The sequence below is a fragment of the Equus caballus genome, chromosome 7, assembly GCF_041296265.1.
Source record: "Equus caballus isolate H_3958 breed thoroughbred chromosome 7, TB-T2T, whole genome shotgun sequence".
Taxonomy (NCBI): domain Eukaryota; kingdom Metazoa; phylum Chordata; class Mammalia; order Perissodactyla; family Equidae; genus Equus; species Equus caballus.
Genome location: NC_091690.1, coordinates 34,389,265 through 34,411,435, shown reverse-complemented (window position 1 = coordinate 34,411,435; position 22,171 = coordinate 34,389,265). Strand labels below are relative to the sequence as shown.

Sequence of the window (22,171 nt, the reverse complement as noted above, 5' to 3'; positions counted from 1 at the left end):
GACAGGTCCATTCCTGGCAAGTGTGGGGCCGAGCGCAGGCCACAGTCCACTCTGTCCCTGTCCCTTCACACACACACATACGCACTCACATCTCCTTCCCAGCACATTTCTTTTTTCAATAAAAATGAAAATCTCAGTAAAATGAAGGTTAAGGCTAGTCTGCAAGGGCAAGAATACAAAGAATCCAAAACTTGAGACCGGGCAGGATCTCACGTCCAGCTCCTTCATTGAAGGAGAGAAAACTCAGCCACAGAAAAGAGAAGTGTCTTTCCGGGGGTTAGGCAGCTAGTGAGCGGCAGTCAGAACTTTATCCAACTCTCCAGAGATTCAGTCAGTCCCCCTTGGGGAAGTACTTTGGGGGCAGTGATGGAAGGGGAGTTCTATCCATTTTGTCTTGGTGACTCGCAGTGACTAAACACATGCACACATTTGGTGGCACTTCATAAGTTACAAAGTGCTTCTCCATATGCTTATTGCATTAAACACCCAATATTCTTATTATTCCCATTTTACTGATTAAATAATTATATCAAGCTAATAAGTAACTGAGTTGAGACAAACCTGGATATCAAAACTCCAAATTTTGTGCTCTTCTCTCTCTCCCATGTAATATTTTTGAACCATTATTGAAATCACTTTATCCTCCTTCTTTTTTCTCTCTCCTGTCCTTGAGTCATCTGTGTCCTGAGGTCACAACAGTGAGCTGCCATGTTTATCTTTTGAGCCTCAAGACGGTTTCAGCACATGAGAATCTCTGTCTTATCAAATGAGTTTCCAAAGAAGCTTCTCTCACAATAATACTTCTGTGTGTTGGGAGACGATTTCAATGTTTTTATATTTTCTCATTTGATGCCTCCGCTGTGGGGTAGGAAAACTTATCTAAAGAGGTTAAATGATTTGCCCAATGGTAGATTCACAACTGAGACTGAAGTCTCAGTCTTACGTCTTTCCACTTGACTACAAAGTGGACCAGTTCTGGGGAAAATCTTGAAAGAAGGGCAAGACTGGCTTAGTCCAGCCCTGGTGAGAAATCCTTGGCCACAGGAACCCTCAAAGCGCCAGCTTACTGGCTCTCCTCCCACTCCACCCACCCCATTTGCACTAGTGGGAGGCCCAATTGCTGGTTGTCTTCTCTCTAGTAAGGGAGACAGATCCAGTTTGGTACTTGTCAGAGTAACTACTCACAAATGTAGCCACCATTCACTGTGAGCCTTCTATGTGCTAAGCACTGTCAGCTGTTAGCATTGGTTATCTCCTTTAATCCTAACATAACCTTGTGAGGGTAAAAGTCATTGGGATTCCAGGCTCCTGGATCTCTTATCTGTGTGCCTTGTCTTGGCGGGGTACCTGGACTGCTCAGCTCTGCCTAGGCCAGGCTGTGAGCTGTGGAAGCAGTGGGACCCACTGCCTCTGCACATACCTGCTCCCTGGGCCAGAGCTGCAGCCTCTGTGCTTGCCAGCAGCATGTGCAGAGGCTGGGCTTGGGGCAGGGGGCCTTCAGATGCCTGCAGGGAACAGTGCTGGGGAGAGCTAAGCATGGTTTTACTGTCAGATTGTGGCTCCAGCAGGATCACTCCTCTGACTATAGTCAACAGCCGAGATGTTCTCTCTGATGCCAGTGAATCCCGCTGCTTCCAAAAGCAGAGAGTGTCTGCTGGAGCTCCCAGCCCATAAAGCCCAGCCCAGAAGGCAGCCTGGAACATCTGCTCGCAGCACCTAGTCCACAAGCCCTGGCATGAAGCCTCTGGCCCTGACTTTCTGCTGGGAGTAGCTGAACGTCTCCCATACCATTCTCAGGCCACCTCACCCAGCACGTTCCAGAATAACCAAGCACAGCGCCAGGGAAGGCACAGGGTTAAGCCCTAGGGTCAACTTTCTGGAGCCAGGACACCCTTTGGTCACAAGGTGGAAGAGTTCCCTCAAAGACACTTCATTAGAAAGTGCCAGTTCCCGGGGTCCCGGCAAGGCAGCTGCTAAAGAGGACAGTTACTACAGGACCCAGCCCCTCTGTCCAGCCCCAAACCTAGGGGTGCCTCCTGCCCCATCGACCAGTCCAACCCCAGGAAAGGCAGCTTGGTCATCTTTTCCCTGGGGATTTGCCTCCCTTGGGAGAAGTAGTACAACTTTCCCACACTGCGCTGTGGGCCAGAGCCTTGCAGTCAATTCCACAAATACTTTTTTGAGCTCATACTATGTGCCAAGTTTATATTCTAGCTGCTTTCTATGTCTTTCTCCCACTCACTGGACCAATTCTTCTTTATTCAGAACCCCTCCTGGAACTTAACATGATGCTTCACACATAGCAGAGCTCAGTGAATATTCCATTGAATTGCAGTGTGAAGACCACTCAGCGGAAGCCCCCTCCAGTCTTGCCTCTGGCTGCATCACCTCTCAGCACCCACCTTCCAGCCTGACCAAGCCCTGCTTGCATTCCCCCAACATCTAAGCGCAACTGACACCTACAGAGTGCTCACCATGTGCCAGACTGTTTTCCAAGCACTACATGTACATCATCTCATTTAATCCTCACGAGAATCCTGATGAAGAGATAGCACTGTTTTTAGGCCTATTTCACAGATGAGGAAACTGAGGCCCAGAAAGGTTTGGTGTCTGGTGGTAGAGCCAGAATATAAACCCAAGCAATCTAAGTCTAAAGGTCACGTTCCTAGCCCTGAATTCCACCTCCCTGAAGGCACCAGACCACCTCACATCCTGAACCAGCCAAGGGGACACACGCTAGCCCCTCCATTTAGAACCCTCACCCCACCCCACCCCATGCAGCAAACACTGATCTGTGTGTCAGGTATTATCATACATTATCTAATTTCAGTCTAGTTATGACTATTTTCTTTTTTACAGTTGAGAAAACAGGCTCAGAGAGATTAACTTGCCGAAGGTGACAAAGCCAGCTTTCACCAAGTCTATTTCTAGAGCTCGTCCTGCTGCCCAGCACGGCCGTCTACTGCATTTGCACCTTTCACTATAGGACTATCAGGATCAAGCCCAGAACCTCAGTGACCTTTAGAAGGATGGTCTCCAGGGAGCCATCTGAACACTGCCGATTGCCCTGGTCTGATCTTTCCCCAAATGGGTGGGGATTCTAGAGGAACTTAGTCTGGATGGCTAAGTGTAATATAACAGTGTAATATAAACAAGCCTTTAGAAATGTATATTGCTTTTATTGAACCAGAACTGGACTTCAGCAAGAACCCTCTAGGGGTAGGTTACACACAGGTAGAAGCTCTGAGTTTATGGTTTATGCAGAGATGAGACTGATGTGAAGAACTAGAAATGGTCAAGATTTGAAAAGGTCAAGATTCTATATGAAAGGTTCAAGATTCTGAAAGCTGAGAAACTACAGAGGAGGCAGAAGACTAGTTTGAGACAGGGTTCCTGGAGCTTCTAGGAAAGAGTGCACTAATGGATAAACCAGAAAGTCATGGAATTGACTTGGAGAAGATGAGGAAGTTGAGGCAAGGGCTCAAGCAGATGGAAAAAGATAGATAGTGCTGGGTACAATCTAGCAAGGAGAAAATTCATTACCTTGGGGTTAAGGTGAAAATCACAATTGCAACGCTCATAAAGCACTTATCTGTGCCAGGCACTGTTCTAAGTATTAATTCATTGAAAAGACTTCAAATTTAGAACCCAGGAGTAGACCAGACAGGCCAGTGAGGACCAAGGAATGCAGAGTCATGGCTAACAGTATGAGTAAAACCATTCCAGTCATTTATAAGACAGGCTGACCTGTTTAAAAATAGAGACTGTGTACCTATAGCTCAGCTACCAGGGTGGGGTTTGTAGTTTAGGTTGGCAAGAGACAAGTGCATGCATCTCTTCTCAACTCTGTTCAGCGGCATCACACTGGTGACTGGAAACAAGCCACAGTGGGAGCATTTACACCATGGAAATCGACAAATGCTACAGATCAGGGCTCTCCCCTCCCCTCACCCCCAAGAGCCAGTTTGCCAGCACAACAGCCTAGAACCACGATGTATTTATGGGGTACTGCCTAGCCTATTTGATGAATCCATTCAACAAGCACTGATTTGGTATAGACTTCGTCCAAGCTGCTGACTCTAAGGTATTGTGTAAGGCACTGGGAATAAAGCAACAAATAAAAAACATGGACCCTGCCCTCATGGAGTTAACGATCTGGGGTAGGGGGTGGGGAACAGAAATAATGTTAACACAATCATTCAATTGTGAGTAATGCCACAAAGGAGAAATACAGGGTGCAGCAGCCATCTCACCCAATCCACCTGATCCTCAGCTCAATTCTCCAGCATGTTTAATGGAGAAGCAAAGCACAGCAGCCTCCACTGTTTTCTCACTGCTCATGCCTCCCGCCCAGCATTTCCTATCAATAATAGGTAACTTCTTCAGCTCCAGGCGGGCCACTTCCCAGATTCTCAGAGAGGTTTTCAGCCTCAGGGGTGAGAACCAATGCCTTAGCAGAGCAGTCTCAGCAAAGCCAACCTCCTCCCCCGCTCCTCCCCCACTCGCACCTGGCCAGGCCTAGCTCCCTGCCACTCTTCTGCTCCCCAGGACATCATGGTTTCCATGGGAACCCACTCACTTCAAAGGGGAACGAAGGAGACTGGAAGGGAGGAGGGAGAGGGGAGGCTGGATTAACCTCACCCTCTTGGCCCCATCTCCAAGCTGCTGGCAACCTAACCCCCAGGTCCTGGACAGCACCTAACACTATCCAGTCCTCTGGCATGGAGAGGTGGGGAGGAGTGGTCCAAGCTAAATTTTAACTTTTGGAGGGATAAATTCCAGGGTTGAGGTGGGGGCTGGGCAGGGAGAGAACTGAGCTGGGTCCAAACATGCGGTCCCCACTCCACAGGGTCTCCCTCCCCAAACCCCCTCTCAGCATTGCTCCTGGGCCACAAACACAATTACCCGCGATGTGCATCCAATCATGGGATCTGCTCGGATTAGACTGCAATCATTAATCTGAGCGGGAGCTCCTGGCTGCCTTGCTGATTAGCCCAGATGATGCTCTGGTATGATCCAATTAAAGACAGACTCTGCCTCCCCTCTTCCCCCTACACACATGCACACACACACACACACACACACACACACACAGTTTCCACATCAGAAGGAACCAATACATTTCATTAACACACGCTCATACACAAATAAAACCTCAGGGGCACTGGCAGTCTCCCTCCACTCACAGGCACACCTCCTCCCTTTTGTCACACTGACCCTCTGTCACCCTGCAGGGGCCTGGTCAGGGGCAGGCCTCTCCCTTTCTTCCTTCATCTGTGGTTTTGGGAGGGGCTGTGGTAGGCGCTCTGAAAAGTCAGTGCTGAGCACTAATCTGAATCGAAAGGGTCTTGTTACATTTATTGACATGAAATGCCGACTCCCTGATGTGCTTTGGAGCAGCCAGGCTGCCCCAGGCAGGCAAATCTAATTAAAATTACCCGACCCTACAGGAGGCTGAGCTCCCTCCCTGGTCATCCCACAATGGCTGTAGAGAGGGCCGCTGGTACTAATGGGAGAGGTGTGGTTGTCGAAGACAACTCTGGAGCCCCTGGGGCAGGAGGCAGGGCAGGAAGGACTGCAGAGAAAAGAAGCTGGGAACACTGCTGATGTCAGCTCGGGCGTCCTGAGATGCCGGGCAGCCATGTTTGGCTGGGCAGATGGTGGCATCCAACCTGGGATTCCTTCTTCATGATCAGATGTCTGCAGAGATAATTTGGGCAAATGCCAAGGGCTATGGGGCAGTCAGCCTGGTGGGAGAAGGTAAAACTCAGGTGTGAGCAGGAAGAAGCGTTGAAGGAAGATCTGGGCCTTCATTCCTCAAGTGACGTCATGATGGACAGCTCCCATGGGGGAGGTAACCCACCTCTCCTGCACTTTGGCCTAGGTAGAGTATAAGCCTGGGATCTTGGAGCCCATGGAGCCCAGTGGGAAGAACAAGTGAACCTATCTGCTTTGTGCCAGACACAGGGCCAGGTGCTTACATGGGCTGTCTCATGAATTCTTACCAAACCGGCTCATTAAGTTCTATCATGAAACTAAAGCTCAGAGAGACTAGTACACAGAGGAGGTGGGAGTGAAGCCTAAGTTGCCAGAAACTTTTTGTTACATCACTAATCTGGAGGTCTTTCTAGACCATGATCTGTGCTCACTACAGGTCCCTGCCCCTTAGGGGCTGGGAAGGTGCCTAGGCCAGTCTTCAGGGTGCATCTGAATCACCTGGGATCTTGTTAAAGTGCAGATCATGAACCCTTAGGTCTGAGTGGGGCCCGAGATTCCGCATTTCTAATCAGCTCCTGGGTGATGCGATGCTGCTAGTCCATGGGCCATACTTTGAGAAGCAATGATCTAAATGGAGTACAATGGCTGTAACCCCAAGTCATCAGACCATCAGGCACGGTACTTTTCTGTCCCTTCTTACACTCCCCACAAAAGCATAAGCCCACCTCACAGGTTAATTTACAGGTGGCTATGCAGCCTCATCTCCCCATACCCAGATGCTCTGGCCACTGGCCGTTCCTGGAACACCTCATGCTCTACTCTGCACTGGAGGGTCCTACTCCACCCCATTTCTCCTCCTGGTGAACTCTCTTACTCGCCTTTAAGATCACACTCAAATATTGCCTCCTCTGTGAAGCCTTCTCTGTTAAAGCTCTGACCACACTATGCTAGTTTCTTTTTTGCATATCTGTCCGTTCCTGGAGAGACAGGGAAGAGCCCATGCATTTACCTTTATAGGCTGACCCTCTTTCCCCCGGAGTCCAGCACAGTGCCTCCGCATAGTAATAGGAAGGAGTCAGTGAAAGAGTGTGAAGGAAGTAGGGAAGGGAGGACAGGAGTGCCCTGACTCTCTGACAGGTACTATGACCAGATCCAGGAGTTCTTTGGGGCCTAAGGCAAAGCTCTCTACTTGCAGGCAGCTTGGCCTAGCCTGTCCATTGGGCAGAGTGGGGCCCAGGCCCTGAGTTTTGCCCCTCTACCAGGGTTGGGAGGGACCCTCGTGCCAGGATCTATGGGTCTGGACTCCAGGCTCTTGGCCTTGGAGGCATTTAGCTCATCTGAGTAACTAAAAATAATGCCAATGATAATGATGATAGCAATAATTACCACCATTACCATAAAGGCACTGTCATTGTGGGGAGGAGTGAGGAAGAAACCAGTCTTCTTCCTATTCAACTCCAGTTGACCATTCCACCCACATGCACTGGCGTTAGCACCTGCTGCAATGTATGCCCAGCCAGAGGTAAGCCATGCTTGCTGATCCATGGGAACGTGTGTGCTCACACAAGTGAATGTGAGCAAGGTCCAACCTCAGTACTGAGAGCTGACTCAGGCATCTTAATGGCGTGGGCTCCCCGTGAATAAATGATGATTAAAATCCCTCAGTCAGTTCTGCTCTGAGATGACTGCATCTTCTCCCCAACAGTGTGCACAAGGCAGACAGGAATTTCCCTAAGCACTTCCCCACCCCCCTGTAATGTTCAGGGCCCAGCCCTGGGTGCATGGGCTGACACAGAGCAAGATGAGACAAGCTGCCTGCTCTCAGCAAACTCCCCATCCGGGGGAGGCTGCCAGAACCACACAGTTACACATAACACCTGTTGCTAAAAAACAGACTACCATGAATCAAAAATGTGGTCCTAGGACCAGCTGTGTTAGATTCATCTGGAATGCTTTTAAAAATTCATATTCTTCTTCCTGTAGCTTGACCCACTGATTCAGCATTTCTGAGCATGGAGTCCAGAAATATGTCTTAACAAGCTCTCCCAGTGATTTTCGGGCACAGCAAAGTTTGTGTAATACCAAGTCCTGGATGGTGCAATGAGACGCCCAGTACTCTGGTGGGCTTGCTGGAGTGAAGACAACAATGGGGGACAGGCAAGGAGAGAGTCCTGAGGCAGCTGCCTGTTTGTGAGCTGAGGGTTTCTGATGCTCATTAGGGCTCATCTCCCCAGAGGGCATGAGGAACGGGTCCTCCTGGCAGATACTACCCAGACCCTCATATCCCTTACTAGACAATTCCAGGAAGCTAGAGTCAACCCACAGTGGACAGCTGAGAGATCTCTGGATTGGTTTGAGAGAGAAAGTGGTGAAGAGAGCAGCTGTTGTCCATAGTCTTTGATGAGCCCACCCACCAGCCTGCAATCTCATCTCTGAGGGCTGAGCTGGGCCTGAGGACAGTTGGGGATTTCTGAACATGGCTGAAATGTCTCCTACCTGTACACAGCTCTCTTGTCAGCCTCCAGCTGGGCCTGGGGGTCAATGGGGGCACTGGGCACAGGCGTGCTGGCAGCAGCCGAGGGTGCGGAGATGTGGACAGCCTGGGCCTTGGAGGGTGCCTGAGCGGTTGCCGTCATCTGCAGAGGGAAGAAAGGGGAGGCGGTGGGTTAGTAAGGCCAGGACAGCTGGTTCCCCAGCTGGAACTGTGAGGTCTACCTCGGCCTGTGGTGTGTGTGTGGATGAGAGAATTGTGAGGGTATAATGAGCATCCATTGGTATATGTGCCACAGTGGGAAGAAAGCAGACCTTTCTCCAAATGAGAAAGTTCTAGAGAACAATTTAGGACCATCAAAAACCAGGTGGTACATCAGCAGACTTTAAAAGAGACGATTCCTAATGCAAATTAAGGCACTGACCTCGGCCCAGAAGCAGAAAAAACAGAACAATGAACCCTTTAAATTGCGCATATGAGTCATTTGGGCCATAGTGGGCAGTAATAAGTTTGATCTGATGACTTGGAAGAACAGAAAAAAATATCTAAATTACTTCTCATTTGGACAGCGGTTTTCATTTAACATGAGCCAGAGGTAACTATGTTAAAGGTTTTGATTGATAACTGAATGGCTCTCCCAATTTGGTTTACCTGGGCACTTGAAGATAAGTTTTAGTAGACAATGGACAGATTTCTCTTCTTAGCTATAACGAATGTTCAGGGCATTGGTTTTCATCCTATGATACATGTTTTTGAAGGTGCCCTGTGAGCCCCAATTTTGTGCCACTCAGAGCAACTCTTTTTAGTATTACATATTGGACTTACTGTGTAAGATTTTGTTTAAAGAAATGATTAAATGTCTTTAAACTTTTTGATAACCATCATTACAGAATTTAATGTTTTTATATTTTCTGTAGTCAAATGGATCCCTAAAATATCATGAATGGAGATGTGTCCCACTGTTCTCTTCCTCCAGCCTGTCCACAGCACCAGCATAGCTCTTACCACCTGTGTTGCTGGGCTTGACTTACTTGTCTGCCTCCTTCATGAAAGCCCTAGTCACACCTTCACCCCCAGCACCCAACTGACACCGAGTAGATGCCTAGTATTAGTTGAGAAACTGAGCAAGTGAATACACCTTGAAAGAATCAGATATTTTACAGCTGGAAAATTCACCCTTGCTCTAGGTCCCTGCTTTCTGGAAGAAGAAGTATTGTACTTCCATGGACACAAGCACATTCTTGCTGGTGCTGATATCCCCAAGATACTGGCTGTCTCATTTTCTTCATTTAGATCTCTGCTCAGGTGCCACGTCTTCAGCATAAAATAGAACCCCACTTCCCCTTGCTATCCCCTCCTTTGCTTCATTTCATAGCCCTTACCATGACCATATACTATATACCTACTTGCATTAGTTATCTTCTCTCCCACTCCCAACCAAAATTTAAGCTTAAACACAGCTTGATGTGTATCGTATTCCTAGGGTCCAGAATAGCCTGGCACTAGTAGGTACTCAATAAATATTTGTTGAATCAATGAATTAACAAATGACGGAATTTAACACTTCTAACACTTGGGCCAAAAAAAAAAAATCAATAATAAAAGTGCAGAACAGGGGAGACATGATCAGGCAGCAGTGTTTTAGTTGACAGCAGGCTCAGTATGTCCAAAGTGTAATGTGTCTGTCAAAAAAGCAAACAAACAACAATAACCTAAACTATCACTCTCTGAGGATGCGTTAACAGGAGCCTGGCTCACACACAGCTCCTAGTCCCATCCCACTCCACTGAACCAGGTCCAGGAAAGTATATGCAGAGGAGAGCTAACCAGGCTGGTGGTGGGATTCTGCACTATGTCGGATGAGGAATACTTGAATCAGGAATGTAGAAGAAAGACTTGGTGGATGGGGGAGATGGAGAGACATGAGAGGCCCCTTTGAATATCCAAACGAGGGATTAGATTATATCAATTCTGTTCTGTCCACCCCAAAGAGTCAAACGACAAACAATGCACTAAATCCATATAACATGGAAACAGAATTGGGCTCAACCCAAATAAGTTTCTAAGCCTCCGAGCTCGCCAAGGCTGGAATGGACCACGTCCAGGAGGTGGTGAGTTTCCACTATTGCAGAGGCCAAGCAGAATCTGATTCATCAGCTGGGCCCCTGGGGAGAGGATGGACGCTCCCTAGCTGGGTGGCTGGGTTAGGTGACATCTGAAGTCCCTTCCAACACTGATAGGCCATGAGAATGCACTTGAGAGCTTTCATGATCACTGCCCACTGCGCAGGGTTGGCGTGAGGCTCAGATTAGATGATATATAGTATGTAAAAGTGCTTTGGAAACTCTAAAGTGCTTCCCAGATGGAGGGGTGGTTGTTGTCATTAAACACGAGATTTCCAGAATGTGCTTCTTTCATAAAGCAAGGCACAGCTATGTCTGCACAGCTCATTTGAGGGTGAAATATAGGGTAGGCTGCTCTGCTCTACCCACTAAGGGTGAATTTCCTCACGTCCTTGAAGGAATCCACAAGGGGCTTCCATGAAGCTGAGCTTTTGGGAGGGAGAGGAATGAGGGGAGATGCTCCTTTTCCTCTCACCTCCCCTTCCTAGGCAGGACTTTGGGGAAAGGTGGAGGGAAAGCCCTGCTGGGATACAGAGGAAAGAGCAGAATGAAAATGTAAATCAAAACTGGTCACTTGCCAGCATCCCAAGAGGCCTCAGCTGACAGGCTGTTACTGAGGCTCAGGGAGGGGGGAGAAGGAGGAGGAGAGAGCAGAGCTGGTCTGAGGAGGACCATGATTCAAATTTATTTAGCTCCTGGGGGCCAATTCAGCAAACTCTGCATTTCCTCCAGGTTTGGAGAATGAGTATTTATCTCCAAATAGATTTCTTTTTCTAGCCAGAGACCTCCATTTCCCAAGAACTGGAGCTCAGAAGGGGAGGCCCTGTTGCCATCCACAGGGTCTGAGGGGCAGGGGGCCGGGGGTGACTTGTGGTGAGGTTTTGTGGGGAGGTTACTGGGCAGCATAGCCTAAAAGAATAGGAGCAGGGGGAGAGACCGGATGGACCAGGGGCAGGGCACAACCTTTAAATGACACATTGGAGCTCCCTTGTTCTGGCCTGTGAAAGCCAACTTAAATTTTCGGGAATTTTGCAAGCTGATTGACTTCACATTGGTAGCTTGAACTTGGCCATGGTGGGAACACTGACATTATGGAAATTGGCACATGCTGCAAATCAGGGCCTCTCCACAACCCCTACCCAGAGAGCCTGTTGTTAAATATTTACTAGCACACCACTAATGTCAGGGTTTCTCTCCAAATAACTTTCTCCTGTTCTTCTCGATCTGGCATTTGAAGAAACTAGCCTTACACACTCCATGAGGTCACTTGGTGTGTCCACAGCCGGTCCCAGAACCAACCACTGCAGACTCTGAGCCCTCCTCCCAGGAGACCTCAGAGCACTCAGGAAATCCTACCCAGGCAGCAAACTGGGGACAGGGTGTAGATATGGCACCACACAGACAGCAAGGGCAGTCCCTTTTCAACAAGAGAAACACAGAGGAGGAGGAGAGGCAAAATTGAACAATATCTTGAGAACTTTCTGGGCGATCAGAAAAGCCTCAGAGAGTGGAAGGAGCAGGGAATCTGAGGCCCTGGGTTTGATGTTCCTCTGTCAATTAGTAGCTATGCATTTTGGGGTAAGTTTCCTGACCTCTTTGACCCTTGGGTTCCTTATTTGTAAAAAGCAGGGGATAATACCTACTGAATAGGCTATAAGGATTAATCGAGAAAACAGGACAATGACTAATGGACAGGAAGGTGGCAGCATTCCCTAGAAGGCCGCCCCGCTGTGAGCTGCAATGTTGTGTCCAGAACCTACACAGGGTTCTGTGGTTCTCATCTCCTCTTACCTGAGCCTCCTTTCTTGGGTCAAAGGCCCTGTAGCCACCACACCACACTCTTGCCTCCCACACACGTGACAGCCCCTGGACTCCTCTCTGTCATCTAGCTGGAACCAGCCCTGCCTTATGCTTGGAGTGAAAGGGCCCTGCCCCGATTCTCGGTTTGTGAGACCTTGAGATGAAAGTTCCTAACCAACTGCACCCCCATCCTAAAATAGAGTGGGAGAAGTTGGGGGTTGTAAGCTGTGTGCATAGGACTGCAAAACCTGGAGGGGCTGAGAGATCCAATGCCCCGACTGTCCAGTCTGACCACGTAAATGAGCAGGAGATGTTTGTGGTGTGATTTAAGAGGTGCTGGGAAGCATATCTTGCCTGTCTACTGCAGTAGATGCTGGAATGCCCCACTGACTCTTTTGGTTCTGTTAAGCATCTCCCTTTCCAAATTGGAGGGGGAGAGTGGCAGATTACGTGCTAATGAGCTAAAAAAAATCTCGATAGCTTATTATACGTTCAACAATAAACCTGGGCAATAATTTAGTGTCATCCCCATTTTATATATGAGAAAACAGAAGCCCACAGAGGTGAAGAAACTGCCAGCAAACACAGATAGTTTGTGCAAAGGTTGGGGCAAGAACAAGGGCTTTCTGACTAATCATACTGTGTGAATTGTTGTATTTAATGACTTTTTTTTGAAGAGGAGAATGGGAAGGTTTATTTCCCCCTGAGTGAAAAAGGGGGCAGAAGAGGAAGGGAGCTAGAATCAGAATGAGGCTTCCGCTCCCAGCACATGGTCTTGTGTTTCTATCTAGTTCACCCCGTCCTCACTGCCAGCCCGGTTTCCCCCATGCCCCATCCAACCTCTCAGACACGAGTCAAAGGCAATTCCCCAAACGCTGGTCGTTCCGTGTGGAACCCAAACAGGAGGTCCTGGATGGTTTATTCATCAACAGTGGCTCAATGCTACTGTGTTCACTTCCCTCGGAGGCTGCGGAGGAGCCTCACCACACAGGGCTGCATCAAGGTTGGTCAAGGCCTCCTGCCAGCTTCCATTCAGAGTTCCTTTCTTTTACTCATGGGAGGTGGGAGCTCGTGGCTCAGAAGGAGGGATGACACCACACTCTTTCTAGCACGCCACAGAGGTAGTTTCCTGGAGACATTGGCACCGGATAGCACTGAATCCCACCTTTTCCCCTCGCTGCTGAGCAACCTTGGATATGGAACTTTCCCTTTTGGGCTTCAGTTTTCTCATCTGTGAAATGGCAGTGATGCTCCCTACCTCCCATCACCATTGTGAGGATTGCTGTCTCCTTCAGTGGATGCTGGCTGAGCATCAACAACAGGTCATGCACAAGGGGTCATGTGCTTCCACGGCCCTGAGCACACTGTTTAGCTACATCTGCTTACTTGTCTCTCTCCTCCATTAGACTGTGGGGTCCTGGAGGGCAGGGACCACATCTTTGCTGTTGACTGTTGCAGCCACAGTGTCTGATACAGAGAGTGTCCAAAATAGCTACTGAAGCAGGGATGATTGGCAGTGGAGTGGGTAGGCCTTTCTATCAAACGGTTCCTTTTCGGCTACACATTTACCTTCTTGACCCTGAATGCCTCAAGCCACAACAGAGAAGTTACAGTCTCTGACCACATATTTTTTGGGAGTCATGGGCAACCAGCCCAGAGCTGGAGATAATGGGACACAGCATGGTACACTGGCATGAGCATCTACTCCAGCTTGACTCTCTGCTTGTGTGACTTGGGCAAGTTACTCAACCTCATCTATAAAATGGGAGTAAAATTCCTAAGGTAGAGTTGATAGAATTAAATGAGATAAAGTATGCAAAGCATCTGGCATTTAATAGATTCTCAGCATATGGTAGTTATTATTATCGTAACCCACACAACCTGCAGCCCACACTCAGCTGCTTTCGCTCCTGTTACGTGAGCTGCCCTGGAGTCCTGCCCCCAGTGAAGGAACCCACTCCCCAGGAAGCACTCAGGGAGTGGGGCAGGCTTGGGCTCAGGTGCAGGGAGAGGGTGCTGTGGTGTCATGGAAGGAGACATTACTCATACCAGCTATGCCACTTTGGGCAAGTGACTGTTCCTCTGATCCTCAGTTTCCTTACAAGGTAAAAATGGAGCTAGTAATACCTCTTTCCAGGGTCCCGGGAGAGCACATGCGAGGGTGCACTGCACACAGTAGATGCTCAGTAAACCTTGGTTTCTAAGCATTTTTAACACTTCCTTTTCCTAGCCTTCTGCTCTGAATCCAAATCCCACTCCCTGTCCGTAATCTGCCCCAGATGCTCCAGCACCCACACCTCCCATGTCCCCATACACACACCCTTCCTCCCACAGCAGGCCTTGCTCTTTGTGACTCTTACACCTACGTACCTCTCACAGGGTCCTTTCTGCAAACCCTGGGCAACCTAGGCCTGCACCTTCTCAGCATCACTCAGCACCAACACTCCTCCTAAGGGGACACTCCCTCTTCTGAGCCCTCCACCTGGCCCCAGGCAGGGTGGGAGATGCCCATCCCCAGTGCCTGCCCACCAATGTGCTCTGGAGAACATTGGTGGCTGCAGAGGCCTGGCCCACTAGGGGCTGCTGAGGCTCCAGCAGGGCTGGGCTGGGCTTGCTGGGGAGCTGGCACTCTCTGCAGGACCAGGGCAAGCCGGTAAGGTGGCATCTGGTTTCCTCACAACCAGGAGAGAGTCCAAGGACCTGGGAGGAGGTCAGAGCTTGAAGCCACTTGGTAAATATCAGGTTTGGCCTGAACAGGTGGAAGGCAGCAAGGGGCATGGCTGATGTTTTTAGGGGGAGAGCGCAGCCCACAGGGCGCTCCAGGCCTGGACCTGTTCTCTGACCCCGGCCTTGTCTCTGGAGCAACCCTCCCCTCCCCGCACCCTTTACCCCATCAGACCCTGCTGCAGAGGGTCGCATGAACACACCCGATGATTTACATCTTTATGCCTTTGCTCCCACAGCTGCCTCAGCAGGAAACATCCACCTTTCTCCCAGCGCTGCCTCCCTCCTGCCCCCTCCTGCCATGTGTAAACCTACCCCTCTTCCCAGACTCAGCTGCAGCATTGACTCTTTCAAGAAGCCTTTCCCAATTCTCCACAGCCCCCAGACCCGGGGGACCTTGATCCCTACCTCAACTGTGTATGTGTCAACCTTAACACCTGTAATACTTCAGGGCCCTTATTTGTCTGTCTCCCTGAGTGGACAGGCTTCCCAGCTCCCATCACCATGCTGGCTCATAGTTAGCTCCCAGTGTGTTTGCTAAATGATTGAATGACTGACTGAATGAGGGAATAAGAGAGTGATGTTTTGAAAGGCTCAGGGAGGGGCTGGCCCAGTGGCATAGTGTTTAAGTTCGTGCGCTCCACTTCAGCAGCCTGGAGTTCACTGGTTCGGATCTCGAGTGGGACCTATGCACTGCTCAGCAAGCCATGCTGTGGCAGGCGTCCCACATAGAAAATAGAGGAAGATGGGCAGAGATGTTAGTTTAGGGCCAATCTTCCTCAAAAAAAAAAAAAAAAAAAAAAAGACTCAGGGATCCAAAATGGAAGAGGCCAACGAAATCTCCTTCAAATATCCCCCAACCCCATCAGTCCAGGGACATGAAGGGCTGGCAGCAGAGCCAGGGCAGCCCAGACAAGTTTGAAGAGGCTCCTGGAAAAGCCAGCCTAGGTCACATACATTCTGATCCCAGGGCCGACCAGACAGAACAAACTACAGAAAAATTAATTTAGTGGTGTAGAATGGTGGGGGGTGGGGGGGCGCTGTCTTAATGAATTTTAAAAGGGGTTTGTAGGCAGTGGCTCACAAAATGAGTCTTGTAAAATGTTCACTGGCCTGGCCTGCACTCCTGGGGTGTTACTGACATGTGGCTAATAGGAAGAAGGCTATGGACTTGGATCCAAGTCTTTCACTTCCCAGCTTTGTGCACTTTCCTGGGAACTGTCTGCTCCCCACCTTTCCCATGCATCCCTGGAGGACCGCTCACTTGCATAATAGTCCCAAACCAGTGATTTCCAGTAGGCCTTTTAGGGGTCATATCAGAATCTCAGCGTGTGTATGCCTGTGTGTGTGTCGGGAGTGTGTTTACAGCTAGAGGCTCATATTTGATATGACTACTGTGTTCCTAATAAAAAGCAGAGTAATTAAAGTTTAATCCAATCTTGGCTCCTGGAGATGTACAGAAGACAGGGTGGAAATCAGTGTCAGGGTCATGGGTGAGCAGAGGCCAGGAACCACCCAGGGAACCACCCTCTACTTTTCATACCCACACTCTTAACCATCCTGTGAGGCAGGGGGCCAGAAGTTATTCCCATTTTACCAATCGGAAACGAAGGCCCAAAATGGAGCATCAGTTCCATGAGGGCAGGAACTATTAATTTTGTACCCAGTACACAGCACAAGGTCTGAAGACCCACCAACAGCACTCAATATATATTATGCATCAAATGGATGAGTGAATGAGAGAAATGGTACTGAAATTACTTGCCTACATGTGTATAATTCATCAGCAGCGGAGCTGGGACAAGGCCTAGGATTCCTGAATTTCTACTACATTGACTCATCCCTCTGTTCCTCCTCCAGACCACAAACTCCAAGGACAACGAGCACCTTTGGGCCCTTATTCACCCATCCCCCCTCCTGCCAGGCCACACAGACACCGGAGCTCCTAGAAGATTGCACCGGAAAGGCAGGAAGGCAAGTCCAAGCACTCCTCAGGCCCGCTGCTGACTTTGGTCACCTGTTCCCTGATTTATTTTAAGCTTTGTATACTGGGCCATTAACTATTTTTGTAGCTGTTTAGGGCACTCATCTTGCTTGGAGGCAAGAGGATAGACAATAAAATCTCTGTGTTTTGGGTAAATATCAGAATTAAGGTAGTAATTTCATCAAATAAAAAACCTAGACAAGGCCATTAGAGTGAGTGTTTCTTCACAAGCTTACAAGTCCTGTTGCCAGCCCACCGTCTCCTAAGTGGGGCATGGAGGCCCCATGGTCGGACCTGAAGGCTGTTTTTGCCTTTTACACATGAAGAATCCAGGTCTTGAGTGGGCTGGAGTTCAGGGATATGTCCAGTTCAAAGACATGGGTGGCCCAAGCAGGCCATGGAGAGATGTCATTATGCACAAAGAGAAGAAAGGCCCAGCAGAAAATAAAAAAGAAAGAGGAGTCCATTCGGATAAGTCAAAGCAAGGGAAGGCAGGTCACCCATGTGGTCCCTGGGGTGTTGCCCCCAGGGGCAGAGGGAGCCGTCAATCACAGCCGGAGAAAAGGCTTAGGGGGACTTTCAAAGCTGCTGAATTAACTCTATTGCAGCAAAGCGAATGTGTTTCACAGGCAGCTGAGCAGAGGGCCCTGCAAGGCAGGGGGCTCCAGCCCTTAAAGAGATGAGACGAATGTGAAGTGAGAAAACATCTGAACCCGCTTCTGCCCGTCACAGCTGTGTGGCCTGGATGGGGGCCATTCACAGCCAGGGGCCCCAGCCACCCCCTCTGCCTCCAGTTAATGAAACCAGCATGGGGATCCTAATGACTGATCAAAGCCCATCCAGCTTCCCCAGGATGTCTGCTCCCCTGGCCCCGCCCAGAGTGGGAATGGCGCTAGGACAGGGAGGGAGAGAAGGTCCTCAGAGGAGAAGAGGGGAAGAGAGATGGGTCTAGCCTCCCCCAACATGGCTGGCCCAGCCTTAGCCTTCCTGTTGTGGGATGGGAGAGATAGCATCATCTTGACCCCAGATCTCCAGGTAGTTTCCTGGAGTCTTGGACACTATTCTTCTGACTCTGAGGATTGTGGGAAGATGGAGGAACACAGCTTTTGCCAAAACGTCCCAAGCAAATGCTTGACTTCCTTCTGAAGTCTGAGCCACCCATACTGGGTTCTACTTTGCCTGTCTCCCCTCCCTCTGGTCAGTAATGAGGATGCATCCTTGGTGAATTGCCAAAACCCTTCTAATATCACCCATCATCAAGTCATCCTACATAGGCACCTCACTATTTACCTATCAATTTGTTCCTAATCTAAACTGTTAACTGAGTGCCTGCATTCACAGAGGGCTGTGCCTAGTGGGTCGGACTAGGAGCCACTGGGATTTCTGCTTTCTAGACAAATGCACATGCAGCTCGACATGCTGGGCACACGCAGACGGAGGAATACTAAACATTGAATTCATGCACAAATAGACCAGATAAAATATTTGTCTTGTCTATAAGCCAAGGGCAAAGATATTTGTGGAACAGTAGGTATGTGTGTAGGTTTGAGAAGAGTGGGGGGAGGCAGCTGATAGCAGGAGCTTTTGTGTGTGAGTAAGGTGAGGGTGGAGAAGCTGGTGCTTCACTAGAAAGTCCGGATGGTTTCCTGAAATTGCTGGTGGAGCTACAGAAGGGAGAACTTGGCTTGGTGGGTGATGTTGCTTATGGAGTGTTACAGGAAATGGGCGGACATGAGTGACACTTCAGAGGTGAAGAGAGAGTACACGAATGAAGGGTATATGCCTACAAGGAGTGAGAAGGCGCTTGTGTCACCACAAAAATTCTGGGAGAGACACTGGAGTGACACATGTAGTAGAGAACATATTCAAGAGTTCCATTAGGATCAGTGGGGGCGTGGGGGCAATGAGGCGGGGGGTTGTGAAAGTCCAGTGACAGATGGCCAGGCTGTGGCAGAGATGTAGAAGAATGGAAGGAGGGTGCTATAGGAATTCACATACTCTATTGAACGGAGGGACCACACACCTCGTTCATATCCAGGTCTCCCTGGAGACAATGTTTTCATTAAACAATCATTGCAGATCCACGATCCCAGTGACTTGCCCCTCCCTCTCAGGGCATAAACTGAGGGTCTGGATCAAAGGCTCAGCTATGGCAGGCTGGAGTTGAGGTACTGTAGTTAGACAGCAGAGGGTGCTGCGACCCTGACAGAATTTAACAGGAAGCCACCAGAAGGAGGAAGCAGGCCACAAGAAGGGTTTCAGAGGGTTGTTGCTTTTGCACTTTCTAAACGTACGGTCTATCTTTAGTGCACAATAAACACAGAGTGACATCCTTACAAGTAATCATGGAGTTTCCCCAGGATGGGTTGAAACAGAACCGAGGGGCCAGAAGCTGCTTGGCCATCATACCACTTGGCTTGTGCCCAAATAGCATGGGGCCATAACCATTAGCGCTTCTCTACTAAAATGGGAATTAAAAAAAGCCTCCCTCATTTTTAATAACTTTATTCCCCAAACTTCAAAAATGAAATTGCCAACTTAAGAACTTGCCTTGAAAAAAAAAATTCTAATTTATTATAAAGAAGGTCCGGGGCTTGGGAATTTTTTAATGCAGATTCCTAATTTTCCAAAGTGAGATTCTCCTGTGCATTTGAATAGATTATGCTCAGTATTGCTAGCCCTTAGCACAACGGGAACATTATTAAAACGACTGCACAGGTCTCAGAGGAAGGGCTCTGCTGCTCGCTTTCTTTCTCATTTGGGGGACTTCGTATCACAGACTGTCCATTTTTGCCTGCGGAAGAAACTGGGTTTCTGAAGAGGTGATATGGAGATGTGCTCAGCTGTCCAGGCCTTGAGGAAACAAGTCGCACCAGGTCCAAAAGTAATGAGATTAGACCTGAGGGAACGAGGTGAAAGTGGGGAATCCTTTCCAGAGAGCCCCATTTAGGAAGTGATTCCCCTGTGTGCCTGACCCACGTTCCTTTTAGGCCGGGCTTTCCTGAGGACACTGAGTGTCAGAGAGGAGCTGGCTCTCTAGGATAATGAGCATGATGAGGGCAATGGAGCAGGGCATCCTCTGAGGACCTGGGCTCAGCCTCTTGAAAGCATAAAGTGAAGAAGACAGGAGGTCCATAGCAAGTTCCCCAGCAGAAAACTCACACGGAAGAGTCATTCCAAGGCGGGAGCCACTTCTAGGAGCCTCAAAGAGTGGGGAAAAGGGCCTCCCCGAGAGCCACCTGGCCTCAAAGTCTCGCCCTCTCTGTAGAGAAGAGCTTCTCCCCAGGAGTCAGAGCTCTTTGTTCTGGGGACCTCCCCGACCTTCTCCATCCCACCCATTCCATCCCTGCCCTAACTCCTCCCCATGAGCTCCCATCCTGGTCAGTTTCCCTGGGAACCAGCTGGGCTCAGGGAAGGCCCATGGCAATCTAGCCATGGCCTAGTGGCCTAGCCAAGGCCATAAATACCCTAGACCTTGGCCTGGTCACTTTACTGTGGACACTGAGACTTCCTCTCAGACACTTCATTCCTGGACCTCTGGGGCAACAAAGAGACGTGTAGCTTCTCCAGGACAAATTATTCCTTTGCTGTAAATGTGAGTATTTTCATTGGTGAAGTCCTGGTGGCTCCTCAGAGAGGAGAGCCTTGGGATAGTCCCTGTGTCAGGCTTCTGCTCCCAGGCCCTAGACGGGGAACTGGAGCCTCCCTTCCTCCCCCTAGATGCTAGAGCAGCTCAGTGGTGGCTTCCGGGGGGCTGAGCGCCTTAGGGCTGCAGCCCCATCGCCATCACCTTCCTCAGCAGCTGGGATGTATTAATTCTCAGTTGTGTGCTGAGACTTAAATTAGGCTCCTCTACTTAACTACACCCGGATCTGCATTCTTGGACAACACAGGCCCTCACTGCAGCTCTCCTGCTAATCCCCACCAAACCCAAACTTCTCCCAGCTGCCCAGGCAGGCAAAACGGGGCGAGTGGGAGGGAGGGAGGCGGCAGCCACCAGCTGTGCTCTCTGACCTCTTGGCCTTACCCTGAGTCTGTCCCTGAGCCTTGGGTATGAGGGTGTGGGCCTCCGCACGTACCACCTGCTAAATACAGGAAGCGTCCCCATGTGCGTTCCCTATTCCTACTGTGGAGCTTGAAGAGCAGTCTCCAGCTACAAAAGAAATGGAGCTAAAGTTCCTGCCTCTTAATTAATACCCCAGGGGTCCCTGACACTGCCTGAGCAGACAAGGAAATGGGTCTGTGTCTACTGAGGAAGGACAATGCTTGCCCCCATTATGGCCCCTGGGTTCCTAGGTTTCCACCAGTCCCTGCCTCTGTCTGTACTTCATCTCTGGGACCTGGGACTATAGAGGGAAGGGCCTTGACATAGTGTTGGACACCTGGAAGCTTTCAAATAGAGGACCTATATAAACACCAAGCCCCAACCCTGGTCATTCATGGAGCTACTGACGTGGGCAGAGGGTTTGCCAAATAACGAGGTTGGGTTGGGGAGAGACTAGGAGGGAGCATGGAGTTGGTCTGTGAGAGCAGGAGGGGGGAACAAACGGACACGTGCTCAAAGGTCAGTGAATGACCAGAGCTGCTGGACTTTCAGGGGAGAGAAGTCAGTGGTGGCCCGCATGCCAGATACTCTGTGAAGAGTGAATTCCATGGAGGGATAAGGACAGAGAGAGCTGCTATGCTCCCACTAGGCTGGGGGTGTCAGGGCCACGGGACCTAAGGTGAACAAAAGTCTGCCCACCCCGCACCTGCATCCTAATATCCCTGTCATGCTGCATAAATCTTCCATGTGGTGGGTGAGAAGGGCTGCATTTGAAAGGCTGACGAGCCAGGGAGAGCAGGGCACGTCAGAGAAGGCTGCCGAAGAAACTGAGGATGGCTGCCGGGCACACGGGGGCGCTCACTGCACACCGTTACATGAATGAATATTTCAGCCGGCTGCATTTCACATTATAGTTGCTCAATAAATAATTATTGAATGAATATTGACTTGGGAGACCAGGGTAGAGAAAAAAAGAGTGTGTGAAGGTAAAGCCGGAGAATGAAACCTTCTGAGAAAGCACAGCCACATAACTAACTCAAAAGACCCTAGTGTGGAGGGGAGGCCCACACGGGGGAAGCGAAGAGCAGAAGTGATCACCTCAAGGACTGTGGGAGCCCAACCCACAAAAGCTGGGCCAGGCCTCCAGGAGGAGGAGAAGAGATAATAGGGAGACAGGGGGAAGCCAGTGCCTTCTGCAGGAGTTGCAACCAGGTGGGAGTCTCAGAAGAACTTGGTGGGGGGGGGCTGCTGTGTCTGAGCTGAGGGACGGAAACTGGGACCCAGAG

General features: G+C 49.7%; 1 protein-coding gene across 13 annotated transcripts in view; it reads right to left on the bottom strand.

The window, feature by feature from the left end:
• Positions 1-22,171, bottom strand: part of PKNOX2 (PBX/knotted 1 homeobox 2) — a 253,941-nt gene that overhangs the window by 54,289 nt on the left and 177,481 nt on the right. For all 13 annotated transcript variants that reach the window (XM_003365280.5, XM_001505076.6, XM_005611680.4 and 10 more), the window contains one exon: positions 8,215-8,354. In XM_003365280.5, coding sequence (XP_003365328.2) covers positions 8,215-8,354 — 140 coding nt within the window. The remainder of the gene's footprint in view (positions 1-8,214; positions 8,355-22,171) is intronic.